The following is a 24882-nucleotide window of genomic DNA, read 5'->3' as shown; positions in this document are numbered from 1 at the left end:
AGGCATTACTGAGCCATTGTTGTTACTGTCAGGAACAAATGCTAACCTTGAGTTTAACCGCACAACCTCACAGCAGGCTTAAGTTACAGCTGTTCACGTGCTTTAAGATGCAGGAAAAAATCAGAATAAAATTGCTTTTTTCTGAGTTTACACTGGCACTGGGCAAGCTGCAGTCTCTAAAGATATCTTCAGCATTCTTACAGCAATAGGGAAAGGGATTTTTGGCTGACAGCTTAGATCAAATTACAGATGTCCTCCACTTTAGCTGTTTATTCTGTAGAAGCAGAACTATTCAAGAGCAAAAAGGTTAGCACATAGGTGGCTAAATACCTGATCTTGCAGATACAGCAGGTAATTAAACACTGGGCTTCCTGATGTCTAGGGTGAACTTGCAAACACCAGCCTGCCTGTGGGTGTACAGAAATTTCCTAGGAACCATTAACTACAGAACAAGAATCATCTACATATCCACAATTATAAATAAAGAAAATATTTGTAAAGAAACTTTCTCGGTATTTTAAAACAAGTATGTAACCCATGTAAAGCCGAGAATTTGGAAAAATCTCCCAATGGGTATTTTCACAAACTAATGTTAAGCATTAAAGATGTTTGCTTCTAAGGGAAGACCCTGGCTGAAGGTGCCCCCCAGTGCCTTCAAATGAATATGGGAGCACTGAAATATTGGCACACAAGAAGAGGAAACTCTTCTCTGCCTCTATGGGATGGTGATGCCTGGTCAGTGCCTATTGATTTTCTGTACGATTCCTTTTATTTTTATTTCAAGAGAAGACGAGAAGGGGAGCAATGAGTTCTCACGCTGCTTTTAAACCAATATCACAGTTCACTGCATCACTGCTGAAATCTTGTGGACACCCCATATTTGTTGGCAATAGGTGACAGATAATTTGCAGAAATGGTAGGAGAGGAGGTACTTTCCTCTCCTGTTCAGAAAAAAATGTTCAGCCCATGGATAGGAGAGTGCATCTGTCATTATGTGGCACTTCCTTAATGGCACGATGGGAGATTAAATGCAGGTGATGTGGGAAGTTAGGAACTGCATTGTGGGAGTGAGTGCTTGTGGCCTTGGTTTGTTGCTTTAGTCAGTTAGGATTACGATTATTATTGGTATGGCACAAAATTACATCTTAATATGAAACCAGACCGATCTGGCTAATTTTCCTACCTGAACAGGTAGGGTGTGCAAGGCACCACCCCACTGAAACAGTTGAGTCTACAAGTGCACACCTCTGCTACCTTGACTGTGTACTGTGATGATCTTTTATGTACTAGAGATGAAGGTACAAGTGAGATGTAGTGTAGGGTGTTACTGCCTGCTTTAGCTTCTGCAGCTGCATTTTAGTCAGTGCTGGTTTACTTGAGCCTGTATATGCACAGAGCTCTTATTTTAGGTTTTACATTGTTCTTCAAAGAACTGGCTTTAAAGATTAATTAGGGTGGAGAGGGCAGTGAGAGTGTGTGCCTGCAAGGGAAAACATGACTGTGAACCTAGCATTAAAGCACTGACCTGAAAGGAGGAAGAGGGGAAGGCAGGAGAGGTTTGAAAAGCATTCATAGTGGATTCTTGGAAGAGTAAGTATAATTACTGTCCTCTGAGGGAGGAAGATGGAGATAACGTTGTATATCTGCCTGCTGAAGTACTATGTAATTACATCATGGGATTTAGCAGTCAGGTTCCAGTCATGTAGATGCTAACAGCTGTATCTCATCTGATTTAGCATGGATGCACATCCTGAGAGAGGGATCATCCTTCTAAATTGTATTGAAGAAGAAATACTTGTATGGTGATTTGCCGTCACTGATACACACATTGGCTATTTTAGACTGCTGTAACAGACCTGTTTGAACAAGGCGATTCATTACTGAAGGTCACAGTAGCAGCCTATCTACCATGGAGCTGGGACTGCCCAAGTCATCAGCCTCACGTGAGATGGGGATTTGAATCAAATGGAGCTCCCTTCTAGACAGGCATATGTAAAACGGAGTGGGGACATACAGGCATTGCTAACTCCAGCTGCAGTTCTCATCATTTGGACTGGAATTTTTTCCCACATCTTGCAAAGCAGCTTTTTCACTAAACCACACAGAAATCAGTTGTCACTACAGTTATTACGTTTTTCTTGTATCTATTCTGAAGCTCACAGAAGTATCAGAAAGATACAAGGGGGTTCAGGGGCGGGGGCAGATTGGGGAGAAAAAATGGTAAATCTGAAAATGTTGAAATGGTAAATAACTATTCTGAAATATTTACTTCATCTGTAGATGGAGACAAGAAATCATTTCTTTCATTTGCAGCAGAAAAGAGCTTTCAGCGTGTGTTCCTAACCTTCAGTTGTTCTCCTCCTGAGCTATTGTGTATGGAAAGGAAGCACGTTTTTGCTGCATAGCCCAGACGACTGCATGGGAAACGGCTTGGTTTATGGCATAATGTTTTTGTTTAATACCTTTTTTATTCCAACAGGAAATATGGGATGTATAAAATCAAAAAGGAAAGAGAATCTGCATGGAGATGGGCTAGATGAGAAGAATGAACCAGTACGTAAAACTGAACGAACTATTTATGTGAGGGATCCAACGTCCAATAAACAGCAAAGGCCAGTAAGTAGATAGTCTCAGGGGAGAATTCCAGTAGCAAGATCAAAGCATGACTGGCATAACCTAAATTTCAATCCAAAGCACATGCATGGAGAAATTCAAATGATCATTAGTCCATGGCTGGGCTTTTAGTGTTGTGCAGTTCACCCTCAATAAATAAGTACTCAAAGAAATAAAAAATAAAAATTGGCGGTTTGTTACTTAATTACTTTATGTTTGTCATAGTTTTCTGCACAAAAACAGTAATCCTTGGCAACACTTGATTTAGATATAGCTATGTCTGTAGAAGAGTGCTAGGTGACTTTAGAAAACCTGAAGTAATTTAGATCTTTATGGGTCCTTATGGGTCCCGTCCTTATGGGTCCCTTCCAACTTGGGATCTTCTATGATGCTATGATGTGCAGACAGGTAGAATGGTGAAGAGGTTTCGATTGCATCTAAACACAAAACCTCATGGATGCAGCTGCAACTACTGCATTCAATTTCTGATGCAGTTGGGAGCATCATCTCTGGTCAACATTCTCTATGCTGCTAAAAGCATCAGCCTAGGGGTTTTAATAGCTATGGGAACCAGGTGTTGATTATTCTGTTTAAAAAGGCTGAAGTAATCATGGGCGATTCTTTACTAGCTCCAGTCTACTTTCTTTTTTCTCAGTAAAGGCTACTCGACCTTGCACGAGGTGCGTAGGTAAGGACAGGAGCAGAGCGGAGGGTATCGAAGGGAGCAGGGCTGTGCAGCAGGAGGAACAAGCTAGTGGCAGTTCTGTGTGTGCTGCCTGGCATTAGAAAGGAAGGGTGCTGCGAAGGGGAATCCTGTCGGATACCAAGTTGGTTTGCTGTTTTGCAGACTGACTGGTACCTTTTCCCCCACCCTCTCTGCTGTGCTGAGGAAACCATATGTCCTGACCACCCTTACTCAGGGACCGTGCTCTCTGCGGGTGTGCACGACACCCTTCCCTCTCACCAGCTGACACAGTGGACTCAGCACACTCTCAGTCAATGTACACACATCACAAACTACCATTATTTTTTTTTAACTACTCTTTCTTTTTTTCTTGCACGATCTTAGCAACATAACTGTGCTTGTAGTTCTTCAGTGTGACAGCTACATGTTAGTAACTGCCCTGCTAAAGTGCCCTGCCCTAAAGCCTCATCAGCAGAAGTCACAAAGCTGTGAACTTCCTCCCCATGGCTTGCGTCACACCTTCCCAACATCTGAGCTGCTCAATTAAAATTCTAGTGAGGATTGACTATATTTTATGTTGTAATTCACTTTTGAAGAATGGCAGGAAAAGATTGGAACATTTCCTTTTAATTTAAGACATATAAGATGATACCAAAGCAACTGAGTAATATGTGATTGTAATGTAAGATTGTCACAAAGATCTAAAACTGCTTAATTAAAGACATATTTTATTGTAGGCAAATCCAGAAGCACAGCTTTTACCAGGACAGAGGTTTGCCAATGAAGGTACGTTTTCATAGGAATCATTGCTGCGTGGTATGCCCTGTCAGCCTGCAAAATAATGGAAACATGCCTTTGGCTTTCTACCTTTGTAGAAACAGAGGAGCATGGAGTCATTGTGATAGCTTTGTATCCCTACGATGGCATTCATGAAGATGACCTGTCCTTCAAAAAAGGAGAAAAAATGAAAGTTATTGAGGAGTAAGTATGACAGTACTGATTGTATTGTAGTTTTTCTTTGGGCTCACCTAATTCCCTTTACCATGTTTTCATATCCTACTCATAACACAAGAGTATGAACGATAAGAGAGTACATATGAAATACAACTGCATGTGGAAGTTTTGGTAGGACTTGGCATCTGCCCTTGGTGACAGTAACCTTGATCTGATGGAGCCAATGGCTTCTTAGGGGGCTTGAGTTCAGAGGAAAGATGCTTCCTTTGTCTCCAGTGTGGGCAATGTTATCAGCACAATAGGACCCAAGGAATGCTTAATCATTTTTCTTTCCTGTGGATACTACTGTTGTTTCTATTTTCAGGCTGGGAGAATGGTGGAGAGCAAAATCTCTTACCACGAGGAAGGAAGGCTTCATTCCCAGCAACTACGTAGCAAAAGTAAACACCCTGGAAACAGAAGAGTAAGTTCTCCTAGGCTCTAGCAAACTTCTTCTTCACCCTGGTGGTGTATCCTTTGTGGTTGGGGGAGAGAAATAGTTCTGACTCTTTGAAATATTTTTCAGGTGGTTCTTCAAAGACATAACCCGAAAAGATGCGGAAAGACAACTCCTGGCTCCTGGAAATAGTCCTGGAGCTTTCCTTATCAGAGAAAGTGAAACATTAAAAGGTAAGCTTTGAGGTGGGTTACTTTGGGATTAATAATAGTTGAAGTCTGTCTTCACCAAAATTGGCATCAGGTGGCACTGGGTGTGGAGTAGTTCCAGTGTGTCCTATTGTGTGAATTTTCTGCAGTTCTGTAGGAATGAGAAGGATCAGAAAATTACCAGGAAAAGGAGAGAAGAGAGTTACAGGTTAACACCCAAAGCTGAGATAGAAATAAAAGAAAAAAAGAGTGTGTGTGTGTGTGTGTGTATGTGATTATACTGACAAGAAGCAGGAATGAAGGAAGTGAGAGGTCTTTTCTCCTCCTAACATTTGTGATTCCTTTACTGCAGAACACTTTTCACTGTAAATAGTAGATGCTGCATTTTATAGTCTTCTGTTATTGGGTCTGTATCCTTGCTACAAGTTTTAAAGTTTAGTTATTGCATAATGAGTGTTTACACTTCTGCACTACAGTGTGATTTTTTTGGCAAAAAGCTTTTTGCTTGAGGTTTGTGCTGTAGACAGAGCTCTTGGTACTGAAAAGCTTAGGGAAGTTTCCAGGCTCTTCAGCTGGAACTTTGAGAAGAGAATCTCAGGTTCTGCCCCAGCATCTGGACTCTGACGGCAGCCTGGCTGGATACTCTAGCACTGGATCCTCCGGAAGAAGATGCATGTATCCCTTCAGAGGATCATGTCTGTTCTCTCCATGGGGTGGCTTTTCCGGCCCTAACAGATTCTTGATCGGTTAGCACTCTGTAATGGGCCCATATCATTATTTCTGTGCTCTCAGATAAGACTCCTAAATGAAGTTCTCGGAATAAGACTCTGAAATTCAATGTAGTCTGCTGAAAGTAAGGCAAAGTGCCCCCAAAACATTTTTTTTCTGTCCCCTTCTGTCACTGGATCTGTGTGTGGGGAGAGAGACAGGGTGAGGTGGTTTCTTATCCTTTGAAAATGGATGTCAAGAATCGTATGAGTAGAAGAAACAAAGAGCCCTGTAGTTAAGGGTAGATGCTGTGCTGCCCCGTCTGAAATCCCAGCTGAGGTTAGGCTTCCTTAGGACTGACAGGTCTGCTCTCCCTCCTGTATGTCTCAAGCCATCTCCAAACTATCCTTTTGCTGGCTGGCCCGCCACGTCCAGCATGTTTTTTTTTTTCCAAAACGCTGATCTCCAAATTTCAGCGTCTGCCGGAGGTGTGTGAGAGCCCTGCCCTTGCTTTCCCAGCCGGTTCCACTCGAGCTGGGGGCACTTTCTGCAGAAGTGGCCATTGGATATGGAGCTGCCTGGATTATGGAACTCCTGAGTTTGTTGAATAAAACTGAAAAAGAAAATGTGATTGTAAGCATTTTGGTGACCGGTTCAGGACTGGCTGTTGGCTAACTTCCTCCTGTTGATTGCGAAACGCTTTTTGAGGAAATAAGGGAGTAAAAAAAAAACCAGATAAAAAGGTGACTTTGTTAGGCTCAGCTGTGTATGTGGTGGACACTGTAGACTTTTGCTATCTGTTAATGATCATTCTTTCTTTATCCACAGGCAGCTATTCTCTCTCCATAAGAGACTACGATCCACAACATGGCGATGTTATTAAGCACTACAAAATTAGGAGTCTAGACAATGGAGGATTTTACATCTCTCCAAGAATAACTTTTCCCACCATCAATGATATGATCAAACATTACCAAAGTAAGTTGAATCAGTTAGTGGTTTACTTAATAGAATGCGTCAGTATCTATCTTTTTTTTTTTTTTAATAACCCAGGTATGCGTGTTATCAAAGATAAAGTAAAACTGGTTGGAACCCAAGTAATGTTGTTATCATAATCAGACCTAATGCTGCTTGCTCAGTGGCATACCATTGTGAAATAAAGAATAGTTTTAAAAACACTTCATCAAAGTTACGATGATGGGAAGCTATAGTAAGAATTGCCTGCACTGTAAATAAATTAATTCTGTATTTGAAAGTAAATTTGTATTCACAGTTAGCGGAAATACCTATAGACTTTTGAATGTCTTCCTGTATCTGGTGTTAAATAAATAAATAATTGTATAGGAAAAATAAAAACAATTCCACATTCCTGTATTGTTAATGGCATCTTGAAGGAAGTAAAAGCCCATTGACTTCAAAGAAATAAAATTGTACCCACACAGAATGTACATATATTTATTATAAAAACAGAAGAGGGGGAGGGGAGGGGTAAGGGACGAGGTTTTACAAATGTTTTTGCTACAGAATTGACTTTTCATCCTGCATAACCTCCTGGTGGGTAGCTCTAAATTATGACTTTTTTAGTCTTGACATTGGGAAGACAAAGAAGAAAAATGTAGGATAGAAAATCATATAGTGACTTTTCAAAGTCACACTGAGAACTTGGCTATGAGATTACTCTGAGTTGTTAGACATATGTGGTAATTCTTTGGCACAGCTGGAAAACCTGAGAATTATTTGATATTTGTATTAAAGTTGTAGCTGGTCAGTGTCTAGAGAAAAAATAATGGTGACCTACTTATGCGTGCATGCACATGTGTCTGAAACCATGCTGCAAGAAAATTTAATGACAAATTCAGAACACAGGTCCCAAGCCTGACTCCAGTGTGTATGTATCTTCATCAACATACTGTCAGTGATCAGATCTTGTACTGCATTTATTTGGTACAAATTGTACTAAACCCCCTTAATAATCTGATGGTAACCAGATGCATATGGCACTTCTTCATTAAATTTGCCCCTGAATACCAAATTTCAGTTCAGAGGCATTTAGTTATGTGAAAGCACCAGAAAGGTTACATTTTCATCAAAGCATCTATTTAGTCTGAACATTATTTTGAACTGGTTAGGGCACACCTGCAATGAAATAATATTTGTCTCAAGTGGAGAGGCACATAAGTGTAACAATTTTGATATTTTGTTTTTCCTTTGAAAACCAGAACAATCAGATGGCTTATGCAGAAAGTTGGAAAAAGCTTGTATTAGTCCCAAGCCTCAGAAACCATGGGATAAAGATGCATGGGAAATTCCAAGGGAATCGATTAAATTAGTGAAGAAACTTGGAGCTGGTCAGTTTGGAGAAGTCTGGATGGGTAAGTTTATTCCTTTGAAATGAGTATTTAAATCTGCTGAAAGAAGTGTCATAGCAGAGTCATTCAGAAAGAGTGGTTACGAACCTTGCTCCAATATACTTGTGAAACAGCAAAACCATGGAATCACAGAATCACAGCATGGTTTGGGTTGGAAGGGACCTTAAAGATCACCCAGTTCCAACCCCCCTGCCATGGGCAGGGACACCTCCCACTAGACCAGGTTGCTCAAAGCCCCATCCAGCCTGGCCTTGAACACTTCCAGGGATGGGGCATCCACAATATTAGGCCCAGAATATACCTTCCTGTGAGGCGAGAGGGTTTTTGAGAGGAAAGATACTCAATGGAGAAGTGGAACAAATCCTTTGGTGTCTTTTAAAGGAAAAAAGTGAGTAAGCACTGTAATTTAGAAGGTCAGACAACAGGGTACATTTTGGTTGTGCTTTGCGGGGGAGGTAGAAGGTTATAGTAAGATGTGACTCCTGATTCTCAAAATCAGTGGGCCTCTCAGAATTTTGTTTCAAATCAGAAAGTAGTAAAGAACATGAAATAAAAAGAAATTGTGCACTGTAGTGATTATGTACAGAGCTTTCATTGTCTCTTGGTAAAGAAGATGCTGCAATGTGATACATGGGACTGCTGTACTGGGTGAAAAAAGGGGACGCTTTATCCAAGATAGCAGTCTGCCAGCTTGCTGCTCAGAAAGCAGGTGACCTATGTAGTGAGAAGATTAGAGATTGATCACCCCCTACCTTGAATTATCATACAAGTCCCCAATAATGAAAGTATCCTAAGACTTACAAGTTGTAAATGTTAATATATACTTGGCAAAAAAGGATACCGTAAATTATTATAACCATAATTAGCTTTGTTTGCTTAAAACCAATATTTTCTTAGACTCAGTGACTTCCTGTGGCAAGGGGCTATGACCAGTATCTAATCATATTCTGTAAAAATTATTTGATCTTCTTGCTTCTGAAATGCTGCCTATTCGGGCATCTGAGTATCCTTTTGGGTTCCATATTGCATGTTCTATGTACTATTCATTACTTACACACTTGTTACCTGTTATCATCTTACTTGAGATAAACTGTACCTTCCTCCCAAAGTCTTCATTAGGGTGTTTTTTCAGGCCAAATCATTCTCTTAAACCTTCCCTGAATCTCCCTTGGATGTTATATTTAAATGTTACAGTTATAATAATAATAGATCAGGTGACCATTATTATTATCATCATTATCATCATCATTATCATTATTAAGCAAGATCCTATAGTCAGGACATTTCTGAGCAAGTTAAAAGTGCACCTGAAAGCTTTAGAAGACACAAAGCTATGAAGGGGCTCTGATAACCCACAGGACTGCGGCAGTCTGGCGGGAATGTCATTGCTTTGAAGAGATGCTCACATTTAGAAAAGTAAATCACAGAGTGATGCTGTTTGAGTGGCAAATTCCACACACAACTACGGTGTCAATCAGAAAGCTCCAAATCAACCATACATGCAGTCTTTGGATAGAAATCGCATAAATAAAGCAAGCAACACATCTCTATAACATAATATAGGCAAACTCGGCCTTTCATCTGCCTTCATAAGAAAAAGCTTCAGAAACCCTCTAGCTATGATACATGTGAGTGACAACTTAAATACTAATTAAGACAAGTGTCAGCCATTGTGCAATTTTCTCTGTCTATATATACCAGCTCAAGAAATGTTTAACTGACACTGAAACACTGTGGAAGACTTTGTGGCAGAAGGTAATCACCTGCTTGAAAATGTAGATAGTTTTGGGAAGCAACTACTTCTGCACATACGCACACAAAGGCATAAAACTTTAAAAGGGTGTTTCTGGTTCAAGATGTTTCCCCTTTGTGTCGTTATTTTAACATCTAAATTGGGCCTAACCCCTGCATCTGAATTGCTGCACTGTGAGAAAAATTAATGTTCTGTGAAAGCAATTGCCGTGTTTCCTCTTCTCTGCTTCCTTTCTGAAGCAAGAGAAGCTGATTTGCATGGCACAGATCCTCTCGAATCAGGAGCATGGTTAATCTTAGTACCAAAGAAGTTCAAGCTGGAAAAGACACATTAGGTCAGCAGTGCAGTGCAGGGTGTCAGCAAACACTCTGTATTTTAATGGTCGAGCAGGGGCATCAGGAGTTAGGGGGAGGTACTGAGGAGTAACCTAGTTGTTACTAGTTGTTACGCTATTCCTGATGAAAGAGCTAGTTGTTATGTTCTCTCCTCATATAGAACAAAATTATTTGTTAGCCATAGAGTGAATTAGAGAGAAATACTGTTCCACGATTTAATACTAAATAAATTTCTTCTTGATAAAGGGTACTTAGAATTGTGGTTTCAGAGGGAAGAACATCCCAATCAGGGGAACTAGGGTGCCCAGTAAAGAGAGATGCAGAGCTACTGGAGAGAGCCCAGTGAAGAGCCACAAGGATAGTTAAGGGGCTGAAGCATCTCTCCTATGAGGAAAAGCTGAAAGAGCATGGACCATTCAGCCTGGAGAGGAGAAGGCTCATGGGGGATCTCATCAATGTATCTAAACACCTGAAGGGAGGGTGCACAGAGGACGGAGTCAGGTTCTTCTCAGTGGTGCCCAGTGACAGAACCAGAGGCAACGGGGACAAACTGAAACACAGGATGTTCCCTTTGAACATCAGGAAACACTTTTTCACTGTGTGAGTGATGAAGCACAGGCACAGGTTGCCCAGAGAAGCTGTGGAGTCTCCATCCTTGGAGGTATTAAAAAACCAACTGGACGCAGTTCTGGACAACCAGCTCTAGGTGACTCTGCTTGATCAGGGAGGTTGGACCAGACACCTTTCCAACTCAACTAGTTCTGTGATTCTGTGATATGTAGGAAGATGGAGATAATGCTGTTACTGCAATGTGAAGATATGCCACCGTATCTTTTATAGACTATTTATTTTAGTTTTTCCATAAGTACTCTTTGGGCTTCCAAGCTGACATCTTCCTCTTGCACATTCTGGAGGGAGTTAGCTTCTGGGGGGACTAAGAAAACCCTATGAATATACAGCAGACCCATATATCCCAAGCACTCGGCTGTGCTCCTGTGTGACCTGTGCAGGGAATCTGTCACTTACGAAGTGGGCAGGAGAATCTACTCCAACTCTGAAGAGTTTTTTTTTCACACAGAGAAAACTTGCTGTAAAGGACCATCAATTTTCCATTTCTGTCTGTCACTGCACGTGCATTTAATTTCTTTCTTCATTACAGCTCTGTGTATTTTGATATGTTTTATAAAGACTTTCTGGTTTTAGGCTATCAAGTTAGTGTATATGTGTGTGCTGGGCATCAGCTGTGCTGACACGATAGATGAAAACAGCATTGCAGAGTTGTGTTCCCATGCGATGCCCTCCACCGCTGCAGTGGTTGGAAGGCTGCAGCCTGGGCTTTCTGCTTTCACGTTTAGTGGGTGGGCTGTGTGGAGATGAGCTAGAGATGGAACTACTGTTGCATTCCTCTGTTCCTCAGCTGAGTGATGGCTGTAGTTAGTGAAGGGGGAGTGATGTGCTCACATGAAATAGGATGCAGAGAAGCTGCTGTTCCTCAGTCTCTTCCCCAGTACCTCCTGCAGTCGTAACAGCCTGACACATTGTCTGGCTTCTATAGTGCCATACCTCCGTAGCTCAAACAAGTTGTTCCCAGTACAACTTTGCAGAGAATTAATGCAAAAGCAGAGGAAGGAGAAAGCTGCATCTTGGAGGCTTGTTCACAATGTTGCTCGCCTTTAGTCCTGGAGATCTGGTCAGATACATTAGGCTCAACCTTATTATTGTCTGTTATGAATTCCTATCACAGCTTGGCCCGATTAAGCCCGGACAAGATTCTGGGGGCAACCTGGATGTCCAAGATACTGCTCTGTCAAAATAACTGTAATCAACTCCAAAGTGAATACCTGAAACACTAACAGTTTTTGGAGGATTCTATTCTGACATGTAGAGAACAACATGGCTCTCTGCGTAAATGATCATAGCATTTGTCAGACTTGCGTACTATTGCTTGCATCACGTCTCATTTTTAACAGAAATCTAAACTGCAGAGAGACTTGCTGCCTGCTGTGGTAGGAAAGGTTTTTGACCATGGAGTTCAGTGCATCTGGGCAGCTTCTTGAGTGATGCGATGAACCAGAATAGCACTGCAAGAGCAGGGTCTATGTTTTATGCATTTTTGTTCCTAGTGTGCACTGATATGATGTGAACCATAATGCTCTGTGGTATTAATAATCCATGAAGAGAATTCTCAAGCAGGGCTAAGAGAAAAGTTAACACGCCAAACGGAGCCATTATGGTGTATTTTATTAATGAGGCACATCTTGCTGGCATCTCAGGTGTAAAAGATTCTCTCATTCAGTAACCTCCAAATTAGAATATAAGTAATATGCATTTTGGAGGTGTATTTTCTTATGCAGCTGATGGAAAAATCAGAGTAAATCACACCGTAGAGGTATTGTTAGTAAAATAAAAGACATCTAAAATGAATCAATAAAACTTGCCAGTATCAGAAATGGATTCTAGCTGTGAAGAATCTGAATTTTATGTTAGATGTTCTGGGTGTAAGCAAGAATTTCATTGCTTATCTATCTTTCTGAATTTGTGTTTAGGTAGCAAACTGACCATATGTTCATTCATATCATACAGCAAGGAATACAGTGACTCAGCCAATGCTGGGTTTACACCCAGAGCCGGGTTCGGTTCAGCCGTGGCAGACCTTAGCGAAGGGTTCAAAGCCCCAGGTACTGTAGGAAGTGGGAGTGATGCAGTGCTGTAGCTACCCCTTCCCACAGCTCCCCGTCCATCACTCAAATCCTTCTGTGATGTAGATTGAACCTTTAATCTGCTGTTGCTGAAACGCTTTGAGGTCACCAGTTTTCTGTCCGCCTGCACAAAGCCTGGAGTTTCTTACCTGTACAGTAAGACTGTGCTTGTAAAGCAGATGATCTTTATGGAAACTACCACAGAGGTTCTCACAGTAATGGCAAGTGACCTGGCATGAGGACTAGGACTCTGTTAAGCTTTAAAAAGATGCTGCTTGCTCCAGATTTGATGTGGTGCTCAGTCCGAATCAAGCTAATGCTGGTTTTGCTGCTAATGAGTTGGCAAAAGAGGTGACAAACAGCAGTTTTGCCAAACTGTCAAAGGTCTTTTTTCTTACAGGTGCCATTGTGTGTGCTCATAGAGTTCACAAGCACCTTTCCTCAGTGCGTTGGTGTCCCATCCCTCCCAATACCTGATGAAATAAGTGATCATGGGAGACATCAGTATCAGTTATCTCTAGAGCTCTCATCACCTAATTTGCTTTGTGTGTGTTACCACCAGAGGGTCAGAGTAGGCTTTCCTCTGGCAGAACACCTCAGTGTCACTGAAGTATTGTAGTAAAGTAAACTTTCTGTAAGTAGAACCCTAGTTTGGTGGATCTCTTTAGTGAATGTGAAATACTGTTACATATTTAATGTGAAGTTTGTTGGTCGCAATTACTTCACAGAAATAATGATATTAATTGGTGTGTTCAATAGAGTATTCAACAAATTGGGAGTGGAACTCATGCTGTGCTTTAGGGTGCGGGGTGGAATAGTAGAAAAAATACAAATATGCTTTCTGCTTCATAAGCAGAAATATATTTAACATCTGGTTTTCTGGTAGATAGAAATTGTATACCTGAGCTTTAAGAGCAGATTTGACCTGTAGTTGTCATTTCTTATTACTAGATCTTTGTTATGCTTCGACATGATCATGTTTGGAAAAATAGATTTAATAATCACGCAGGTGAATATTTTGTCGTAGATGTAGTGGCCTTTCTCAGGTGATGATTCTTCTTTTAAAAAGGTGATAGAAGATGTAGTGGTTAGAGCAATCCCTTAAGATCTGGAAATTAGTTCCTTGCTTTGCCACTGTTTTCTTATGTTAGGATGATGTCATGGTTTAACCCTGGCTGGCACCCAAGCCCCACGCAGCTGCTCACTCACTCCCCCTCACCCAGTGGGATGGGGAGGAGGATCGGAAAGGAATGTAAAACTCAAGGGTTGAGATAAGAACAATTTAATAGGTAAAGCAAAAGCCACGCACGCAAGCAAAGCAAGGAATTAATTCACCGCTTCCCACGGGCAGGCAGGTGTTCGGCCACACCCAGGAAAGCCGGGCTCCATCACGCGTAACGGTTACTTGGGAAGACAGATGCCATAATGCCAAATGTCCCCACCTTCCTCCTTCTTCCTCCAGCTTATATATTCCGCATGACATCATATGGTATGGAATACCTCTTTGGCTAGTTCGGGTCACCTGTCCTGGCTGTGTCCCCTCCCAGTTTCCCGTGCCCCTCCAGCCCTCTGGCTGGCAGGGCCCAAGGAACCGACAAGTCCTTGACTTAGTATAAACATCACCCAGCAACAACTCAAAACCATCTGTGCGTTATCAACATTGTTCTCACATCAGAGCCAAAACACACCGTTGTGCTAGCTAAGAAGAAAATTAACCCTATCCCAGCTGAAACCAGGACAGATGATAAATAGTGTAAGGAAATTGTGGACTCCCATTTAGAAGTGTAGCCATTGTGGCAATACTGGCTGGATTGTTGCTGAATAAGGAAATGAGTCTATTTCATTGAGTCATGAAAGTTTTACCTCTTCCGAGAAATATTTTTGTGATGTTGAAATGGGTATGGTGGGGGACAAAAGGTGCATTTGTATTCCTCAATCTTACTCTCTCTCTCTTCTATTTCTTTTATTTTTCAATTTAAATGACTTCACAAGATGAACTTTAGGATCAGTGCTTGCTACTCTTTAATGATATTTCAACATTTATTTAATGTTTGGAAAACATTAAATCAGAAAATAATTCACTGCTTTTCTCTTTACTGGTAGTTGCTTTTTATGTAATTAGAATATTACGTTAGAAGGTTTGATAAACAGAGAAATGAAACAGCCACAGTCTCCTCCACTCTTGGCATGGGCTATGTGATAAGAAGTTAATCACGTTTTAAATCTTGTGCTGAACACTGCAGGATTGCAGTCCTGGCACCATATCTTTGTTGGTCATGAGAACGCTTGTGTGATTGCACTTTCCCGCAATGCCCTGTTTTGAGTGCTGAGGGTTACAGAGAAGGTTATAAGCATGAGACTGGCATGCATAAAATGGATATAATCATGGGATTTAAAGATGCTCCAGAATCTTGCAAACTATCCATGGAGCCTATTAAATTCTGGGACAATATAAGAGGACATTCATTAAAACATCTCTTGACTGAATATTTTATGGGCAACTTGTAAATGAAAGCTTAGCATGAAGTAAGACAATTTGCTTGGTTCATTTTTATTTTTTTTTCAGATACCTGATTACTGAAGAGGGAATGGATTATTTTTCACTGCAATGTTGTATCAGTTGCAAAATAAAAAGGAATTCTAGCATAAATATTTGTGATACATCTGGCATTTGCTCTCAGGCTCTTGGCTATTACTGGAATCTAACCTCACCTGCTTTACAAATTCTTATTAGTCGGGGTGCTGGGCAGTGCAGAGTAACTTCAAGTGCACTGATCGTATTCCCTCCTTTTAGGTTACTATCACAATAGCACAAAAGTGGCTGTGAAGACTCTGAAGCCTGGAACGATGTCTGTGCAAGCATTCCTGGAGGAAGCCAACCTCATGAAAACACTTCAGCATGACAAGCTTGTTAGGCTTTATGCTGTAGTGACCAAAGAAGAGCCTATTTATATTATAACAGAATTTATGGCAAAAGGTGAGAACAACATTGGATCTGCAAGACACATTTTAGTAAACTCTTCTGCTTCTCCTCAATTAGTCCCTTTTCTTTAAAAAGGAAGGAATAAAAAAATGAAAACTTGGGATTTTAGCATTATTTTTCTGAGTGCTCTGAATGCAGCTGTCCTAGAGGAGGGCTGGGGCTTTACTTCTATGCTCATTGCTGCATTTGTGGAAGAAACTATTTTTACAGTTTTCTTAAATGTAGCATTTTTTAATTGTTTCAGATGCAAGAGCATAATGTCCAAAACAGGTCTGGTTCCTTTGGACTACCGACATAACTTTTTTTGTCTGGTGTCATAGCAAGGCATTTAAAACAAATCTTAGAAATTGCCTTGATGTGGCCCTTGAATTGATAAAAATCTGTGTAATAAAGTGAACGATGAGTGGTTCTGCAAGGATGGCTGCAGTACTAGAAAAGGACAACCTTTTATTAGAGCATTACTACACAAAATAAGTGGTGTTTCCTTCTCAGGTTGTCTTGTGTGGTAGCTTTTCTTGTTTTGTTCTGTTTTCAAGCAATTCTGCTGGTAACTTCACAAGTGTTGAGCTACTTATTCTTTGTGACTTGGAAAGAACTGATATGTGTGATTCTTCTAGACAGCTTTCCTGATAGTCTGTAGACTAGGGTACTTATCAAACTCAGCACCACTGAAATAAGGTATGGTCTGATGGGAGTTTCCTACGTCCAGGAAAATGGCAAAACTTGGATGCCTGACATAGCGTCTTGGATGTTACTGTTGGTAAATCATGTAGATTAAAAGAGACTGCCTTACTGTAGTCAACTTGAAAATACATCAAAACATTTCACTGTAAACTTTTGTGATCCAGAAAACTGGGAACCTGGCATGACCTTTATTTTGGTAATAAGCTCCACTGACTTAATTTTTCTCTCTTGTAACAGGAAGTTTGCTGGATTTTCTGAAGAGTGATGAAGGAACTAAATTGTTGCTTCCAAAGCTTATTGACTTCTCTGCTCAGGTAAATTTTAAGAAATACATTCAAAATTAATGGGGTTTATTTCTCTCTGAGTCTGAAACTCATGCCGGGCAACTTTATCTTAATTTTTTTGCATTTTAAAAGAATCTAATTTTCAAGTAAGTTTTGTTCTGAGTAAATAAGGTTACTTAAAAGGAGGGAATAGACAAAAAAGGTTTCAAAGGGAATATATGAAGTCAGGCTTAAGTCTTAGGTACTGCTGGTGACCTGTTTAGGTGGCAGTGGTACCCTACTTAGATGGAAGTGGTATGCAGCTGCTTTCCTTTGTGGAAAGCATTCAATTCAAGTGGCTGTGAGTTGAAAGTGTAAGTGCAAGCTTGTGAGTTCGTGCTTATGAGATTCCTTCAGTGTTAATAAATGTCTCACTTTTTAAGTTGGGTCAACTGGTCAAACTGCTGTTAACCTCAAGGGACTATTGTTGGTTTCAGAGTCTGTGTGTAAATTACTGTGAAACAAATGAAATCTAATTAAATGATGTTTCAGGTACTGGTACCTGATTTATGAACGAAGGTGGCTGTTTCAAAATATGCAAGTTATCCCGTGTCATAAATGAAATCTGTAGAGAGAGACTCCAGAGTGATTTGTGTGTCAAAGCCAGGATCAAAGGTGCCGAGCCCAGTGTTTGGCCTCGGACAGTTGCCAGCATTAGATGTCCAGGGAGACATATAAGAAAATAGAGTAAGAATTGTGCTTAATGAAGGCATTGCTGGTAGGTTATTGTTTCACCAACCTTTTAGGGTTTTTATTACGCATTAGAGTTTACAGACTGTTATACCCTATTACAGTAACTTGTTACAATTCATGAGGAAAGATGAGAAAACTTTAAAAAGACTTAATAAAACATTAGGGATTTATACCAAAAATTCACTATAAGAATATTATATGACTGTTTTATATAATTATTGCTATATAAATAAATATAAGATTAAATACTAGGAAACATTTCTTTACTGAGAAGGTGGTCAAACACCAGAACAGGCTTCCTAGAGAGGTGGTCAATGCCCCAAACCTGTCAAGTGTTTAAAAGGCATTTGGATGATGCTTTAACTTCTGGTGAAAGTGGCCTTAGGTGGTCAAGCAGTTGGACTAGATGATTGGGAGACTCCTTTCCAACTGGAACTTTTCTATTCTATGGTATATTATATATCACATATTGTTATGTAGTTGTTCAATATATCAAATACAGATTTAATTTAACAGATTCAATGCAGGAGCTGGTTTTGCTATAATTGTTAGTTCAGTGTAGCTATAGGGCTAAGTTTTCTGAACTGTTTGGGTAACTTGTCCTTAAGAATTTAGTGGGGCAAAAGCACTGTAGATGTGGAAAACCTGCGGGATCCCAGGTCAGTGTCTGGAGGGTTGCATAACAGTGGACAGGGAAAAAAATGTAGCTTTGAAGTTAGTGTGTAAAATTAAAGGGAAAGAAGAACATCTGTGAGGAGTGATATGAAAGGAGACGCAGGATGTAGAGGGGAAAGCACATGAGGTTTTACAGCAGAGCTTTTTATTGGAGTTAGGGATGTTGTGTTCATTTTAAATGAATACCGTGTTTTCAGAAATTTAAGGCTTAAAAAGCTTAATGAACTAGAGGTCAACTTGGAACTGTGTATAACTTGGGTAAATCACTTCCAAGATGACAGGGGTCAGCAACTGTCATTTACAGAGCTTTGAAGGTGGGGTCACTTGAAATGGACGTCACTTTGTCACCCTGACCTGACAGCAGCCTCTCAGAGCCAGTTCCTGCACTTGACCTCAGAGACCTTGTGCAGCACAGGTGATATGAGAAGTCACTCTCTCCACCTAAGATGTAGGCTATCGACAGAAACTCCTGAGAGCGAGCCATGCACTGGGTTGCAGAGTGATCTGAAAGGGATGTTCAGAAAGGCCTCTCTGAGGATTTCTAGCTGCAGCCCAAACCAAACTTTGCAACAGAGATGCTGGGATTTTTCTTACGGAAAGCATTTGTAGTTTTTTTGAGCACGTTTGTAAAGAGCCCTTAATGCCACTGGGTAATAACAGGACTCTGTGGAATACACTTGCAGGCTGCCTGTGGTTCTCAGACCAGAGATTTCCCTCTGACCATCGCAGATGCTCTACTGGTCTTCTCTGATTCTTGACAGTCTGAATGTTAATTGATGGGTCTTTAGGACAAAAGACAGACAAAAATATGTACAAACTCTGTTGGCCTACCGCTAAGGTAATGGTAATTCCACCGCAGACCTGTGGGTCACACTTTTCCAGAATGTAGGCTGTATATAAAGAAGAGAACAAAATGTGTCTATTACTTTTGGTTTGAATCTAGTTTGTACAAATAGAACACGAATTTATTCTTACAGCAGTGATGTTAACCTCTCTGTACAGCCTAAGGGGAAAGAAATTTGGAGAGCTATGTTTCAGAACATGTTAAAAAAAAAAAACAAAACCAGAAACAAACATAGAAGGAAGCTCATGGTGAACTACTTAAATAAGATCAGACATATTTTGTTTTAAAGGAAGTTGAGTTTTGCAAACGTATCTTCAAGCACGTACTACCTGCTTCAGGCAAGAGGAGAGCTGTGGCATCTCTTATAGAAGTCAGCAGAATTGTCAGTATGTCGGACATGCCAGAAACAGCCAGGAATACAGAGAAAGCAAAACCTGAGCCTGCTTCCCTGCCTGTGTGACGGCTGCTGGTGCATGGGTCCGCAGCATGGCAACCTCGCTGGCTGGGCTTGCAGCTGCTGTGCAGCCAGCAGGCATCAGCTGACACAGCTGCCCAGCAGTTCCCCTTCCTGGGGCTCTGCAGTCAGTGGGTTCAGGGAACCCGAAGGTGCTATCAATCATTGGTTCCCAGCTCAGGGAAGGCAAATTCCATTGCTTTGTCCATGAGCTATACCTCCAAGTCTTGCTGATGCAGCAGGCCAAGACAGTCGGCAGGGGCACTGCCCATATTCCCCTTGGTCATCTACAGGCAGCAGCCTAGCTCCTTCAGCACTAAAGTGACTGGCAAACTCTGCATTTTACTAGTTGGTTTTTGTCTTGCCCCAGAGGTAATTTACCCAAAAAGCTCCTGCTTCTTATTTTCAAAGTTCTTATAATCGTACTTGTTTCAGTTTGATGAGATCTGCTGAAAAAGTACGACACAAATCTAGTGAACCTTTTGCCTGTTCCTGCTTTTGATACAAATCTGTTATCTATCATGTAGCACACACATGTGTGGTGGCTGTGGTGAGGCAAATGATACCAGTTGTTACTGAACGTACTCACGTCATAACTTTCAAATTGGTCAAAGCTTTGTCATAAAAAGAGTCTGTCTTCATTCACATGCAGTGCTGGTACTTTCATTAATTCATCTATGATCTACCACCTCACTGGCAACTCTTCTTTGTGACTTCTAAGGCTACCATCCCATTAGAATAATACTAAACTTACAATAAAATTAATAGAGATTTTTGGTGCAGTGTTTTAATCCCTCTCTCCCCTCTCTTTTAAGGGGAGAGGGAAAAGTCCTAAATTAGAATAAATTTTAACCCCTATTTGGCATTCAGAGATTTCCACTGCAGTTTCACCATATTTCTTTCTAGGTTTCTTTCATTTTTAATGATACTGTCTAATGTTCCGGAGTATAATTATCTACGTTACTTTAATAATCCTTTTTTTATCCTGTGGATCTGCTTTGACTACATAGCTGCTTGACTGGAGCAAGAGGAAAAAAGTTTTTGTAACCTTTCCTGACTTCACCTTTAAGATAAGCACTGTTGCAAACTGAAAATTGGTATTACTCTGATATATCACTTGAAGATTAAAATGTGATTATTTTGGAACAGTTTTCAGTTGCCAAATACAAAGGGCCTATACCCTCTTCATAGACAGAGAGTCAAGAAGATAAACTTTCTTTTTGAAAGTTCTGTGATCAGGAAGTGTATTTTATTTTATGATGTGTCTGGACTTTATGAAAGGAACCTGGTTTTGGTTAATGCCAGTCCAAAGACAGACCTGTCTAGATCAATAACACGTGTCTGCTTCAAACCTTTCAAAACTTCAGCCTGTTGTTAGTGAAGCTTTTCCCTAGGAACTGAGAATTATCGAATTTAAGGTAGTGTGAACCTCAGGTTATGCTCCATGATTTCCTCTGCCTAAAATTCACCAGCAGGATGCTCCCTCCCACCCTACGTGCTTTGCACTCATTTCCAGTCTGTTTTTTCTATCGCTTTACCTGCTTTGGCAGAAGCATCCCACCGAGCGGTGGGCCTGAGCAGCCCAGGTGGGCAGCTGAGAGCAGCTCTGAGGCCAGTGTCCCACACCTGCCGAGCCAAGGACAAGGGACGTGGCTGGGATGTCCTGTTCACAGCTGGACTCTCGGAGGCACCCCAGCCCTGGCATGGCCCACAGGCAGTGGATGCAGCGGTTCAGCCTCGCTGGTCTCGCAGGCAGCTGTGACAGAGGTGCCTGTATCAGAGGTACTCTGTGCCACTCACAGGTACCTGCCATCACTCACAGGTCCCTGCCTTCCACTGCCTGCGGTTTCATGTGTAGTTCATAGTATGAATCCTGAAAAGAGTAAAAGCCGCATCTGACAACATAAAGGGAAATTTTTAAAAGTGTACCTGAACAATCTCTAAGTAATCATTTCTACATTACTTTGGTTTAAAATAAGGCAGGGGAGGGTTGGAGAGGTTCTTAGCCAAGTTGCTGCTTCAAATTTTGGAAATTATAGGTCATGCTCTTTTGGGTTTTTTTCCCAGTTGACTTCATTCGCAACCAGATAAAAACTATGTTCAGTTTTAAATACCGATTCATCACTTGTATTTTTTTCCCCATTTTGCTTGCCTGCTTTGCAGGTGAGTGAGGATGTGTGAGTTTGGATTTACTGACAGTTTTCAGTAACCACTCATATCCACTTAAACTGTCCTAACCCAGTTCTTCCCTTTTCCATCCTGTGTTCTTACAGTTTTGTCATTCATGTTAACCACTTCTGCATCCCTGGCCCTTTCAGTGGAAGCTGAAGCAAAGACAGGCATTTAAAAACTTCTCTGTAGCATTTGTATGTAGTCTTCTCCATCTGTTTAATGTGAATGTTCTCCTTGGTCTTGTCCTGTTACTGATGCACCCCTACTTACACTTACTATTTGTAGCACTTTTTGTGGGTGGGCTCCTCTGATTTTTGTCATATTGGTGTATTTTTTAGTATTTTGTAATTTGACTTTATGGTGTTTCTGACCATGTACAATATGGCCAAATTTTTCTCATCAGACATTATCTTCGTGGTAAGTGTGATTTACCCTTGTGCTTATACATTTTTTGATGGGGTGGTTGTTCCTGAGACTTCTTTCCCATCAGGTTACACTTGTCAGCCCTCCAGGTTGTTAAAACTTGCTTTCCTGGTTTAAAAAAAAAAATCATATTTTGCCATTCTTTCATTCCCTTTTATCTTCATTCTACTCTGTTTCATGATCCCTGTCATTTATTTTTCCTTCTAATGTGATGCAACAGGTTCTCAGCATGATGTAAAAACATCCTATCAGGTTGACCTTAAGCAAACCTATCTGGCCTCTAAAAAGCATTCCACATTTTACATACAGCTTAGAAATGCACCAGCAGAATCCATTACACCTGTTGCCATAACCCCCCTCTCTGCATGAAGAAACAGCATTGCAAATTATGTGCAAAACACGGCTGGTTTGAAATAACTTTTGCAAAAATGGGTCACTGACGTTGGAATGGAAGTGGAAAGCAAACATGTCTTTGAGTAGAAAAACAGAGCTATGAAGGAATCCAGTTGTCTGGTCTTGTAGGGAAAAAAAAAACCCAACACAAAAAAACCCAAACCACTAAAACAACAACCAAACACCAGAAACCCGGTAAAACAAAGCTGAGTTTCACCTTCTGAAAAAAAGAACAGCACAGGACTGCTCGTTCCTCTAAGTGCTGCTTAACATCAGCTGTGATATTTCACCAAGGAAGGCTGTGGGTTGTGACTGCTTTTGCTTTTCAGGTGTAGCTCTTCTGTGACAGTACAGTGTCCTCTTCTGAAATGCTGGTTTATTAGGTTCTCCCCTCCCTTCTTCAAAGTCCTCTGCTGCTTTTTCTGCTCTCTTCGAACACCTTCAGAAGCTACAAAAAATAGGTGAGAAAGTAGGAAACGCGTGTTTTGAAAGCAACACTCTTTACTCCATACTTCTGTTACCATTTTCTTTCAGGATTTTGAAAGAGGTTTATACCTATTTGTGAAATGACCAACAAGTGTTACGGAAAGTTAAGTAATTCCCCTGTTTCACAGATAGAAAGAGGAGAAACATGGGTGACAGCTGCACGCAGAACTGTGGCTCCGAGTCATTCATTTATTGCGTGACTTTTAGCTGAAGCTTTACAGTATGGAGGCTGCCTTGTGGAGTAATTTATTTCTTCCAGAAGGCCTTTCTTCCATTGTTACCCTTGGTGCATAGTTCCTAGTATTTAGAGATTTGTTGGTTGCTTGTTTTTAAAAGGATTTAACTTGGGTATTTCTGTAAGTGTGTCAGTAGTTCATTGAAGGCGAAGGGGAAACAGCTCCCTTCCTGGTAGTAACGCTTGTGCATTGTGGGCAGAATCCTCTCTTAAAGACCACAAAATGTATTCCAGAAGCCCCAGTTAACTGTCCCATCCTGCTCCTGAGTAGCAGCTACATGCAGCAGAACAGTCTTGACAAGTGCCAGTTATCATTAAAAGAGCAGGAAAAAAGCTTTAATTTTCTTTTGTTCCCATGAATTTCTCTACCATATCATTCGGTAATGAAAACCCAACAATTATCATAAAGAGTTATCACATGGGCTCTGGCATGCATTCCCTTGATCAAAAAATCCTCTTTTTATTTTATTATTTTTTTTTAACCACAAGCAAAGGTTTGACATGACCAGATATGTGAATTCAGTTGCCCAGTTGCTGTGTTTCTTCTCCATCTCTCATTCAAAATCCTTGCCCATTGTTCTTTTCCTACTTGGGAATTTTTTGCATGCCCAAGTGCTTGCACATATGTGGCTTCTTTGAATTTCTCTGATACAATGCAGTCAAAACCATTGTCCTGGAATTTCACTGAAATGCAGTCTGTATTTGCTGAGAACATAATGGATTATTTGATGTTACATTCTTCATTTGTGACTAATCAGCTGATGACTTCAGTGAGTCTGGCACAAATAAGAGGAAATTAAAAAGGCTTTCCAATGGCTTTGCTTGGTTGGGCTTGGACACTTAAGTATTGCTGTCACAAATGTCTCTTTTTGTGAAGTAGTTATTCATTCCCCAGCCGGCAGTTTGCCCAAACATTAAATCTGTGCACAGGGAAGTAGGAAGAGAGTTGATTCCTTTGTGGTGGTTGATGTATTTTAGGTGACGCTAGTGGACCTGTCTGCGTGTTGGTCATATCTGCCAAGAGGGACGGTCCAACCTCAGCACCGATCTTACAGCAAAACCTTCTCTTTCGTCTCTCATTCCTCCCCAAACCCAAGTTGGGCATGGGGAGGAGAGAGAGGCAGAGCAGGCTCTGCATCAAATACTGCTCTTCTCTTTCATCTGTGAGTCCCTAGTAAGGCTCTCTGCGGCAAGTATTCACTGTAGCTGCTTCCTTCATTATAAAACATCTTTCTTCTAGAAAATATGAAATGCAGGTGTTCTTTATTCTCTTCATCATCGGAGTTTCTTTCTGGTTTAGTGTGAGTACCCCCCCGCGTTGTACGAGGGCACCGTAAAGGTATTGGTTTGTAAGAAGAGGTTTGCAGTGGGTGGGCAAGTGGCTCTATTTTTCCATTGCCTAAACCAAAAAAGAGGAACAAAGACCGTGTGGTTTTGTGTTGTAAGTGGTGACAGCGTGTGCGGGGACTTTTTAAAAATGGATAAGCAGAAGTTATGTTAATGTTTTCTTAAAACTTGGTCAGGTGCTCCTGCCTGCTTTACTTGCAGAGCTGAAAGGAGCTCCTCTGGCACTGAGAAGGGATCCGTGCACTTGCCTTCTCCTGAGGTGGGGAGGAAAGAGCCCAAGTATGAGTGTGCTGGGGACTGGCACTGGAGAAGGACCCCTAGTGCTGCTTCTTTAGCAAATCTGAGAGCTTGTGCATTCCCCAAAACCTGTGGCTGAGAGCAAGGGCTCTGCCAGCCACCCACACGTGTC

The 24882-nt window shown here is 41.1% G+C and overlaps 1 protein-coding gene across 6 annotated transcripts in view; it reads left to right on the top strand.

The window, feature by feature from the left end:
• Window positions 1-24882, top strand: part of LYN (LYN proto-oncogene, Src family tyrosine kinase) — a 53386-nt gene that overhangs the window by 19238 nt on the left and 9266 nt on the right. For 3 of the 6 annotated variants that reach the window (XM_080379267.1, XM_080379269.1, XM_080379270.1), the window contains exons 2-10: window positions 2480-2553; window positions 4036-4084; window positions 4174-4279; window positions 4617-4715; window positions 4818-4921; window positions 6434-6583; window positions 7825-7977; window positions 15556-15738; window positions 16666-16742. In XM_080379267.1, the coding sequence (XP_080235393.1) occupies window positions 2480-2553; window positions 4036-4084; window positions 4174-4279; window positions 4617-4715; window positions 4818-4921; window positions 6434-6583; window positions 7825-7977; window positions 15556-15738; window positions 16666-16742 (995 nt within the window). Of the gene's footprint in view, window positions 1-2479; window positions 2617-4035; window positions 4085-4173; window positions 4280-4616; window positions 4716-4817; window positions 4922-6433; window positions 6584-7824; window positions 7978-15555; window positions 15739-16665; window positions 16743-24882 lie in introns of all 6 variants that reach the window. The other 3 variants (XM_080379266.1, XM_080379271.1, XM_080379268.1) reach the window with 1 other exon arrangement.

This window comes from Falco punctatus (genome assembly GCF_963210335.1).
Source record: "Falco punctatus genome assembly, chromosome: 3".
In the NCBI taxonomy this organism is placed as follows: Eukaryota; Metazoa; Chordata; class Aves; order Falconiformes; family Falconidae; genus Falco; species Falco punctatus.
This window is presented reverse-complemented; position numbering and strand designations above follow the sequence as displayed.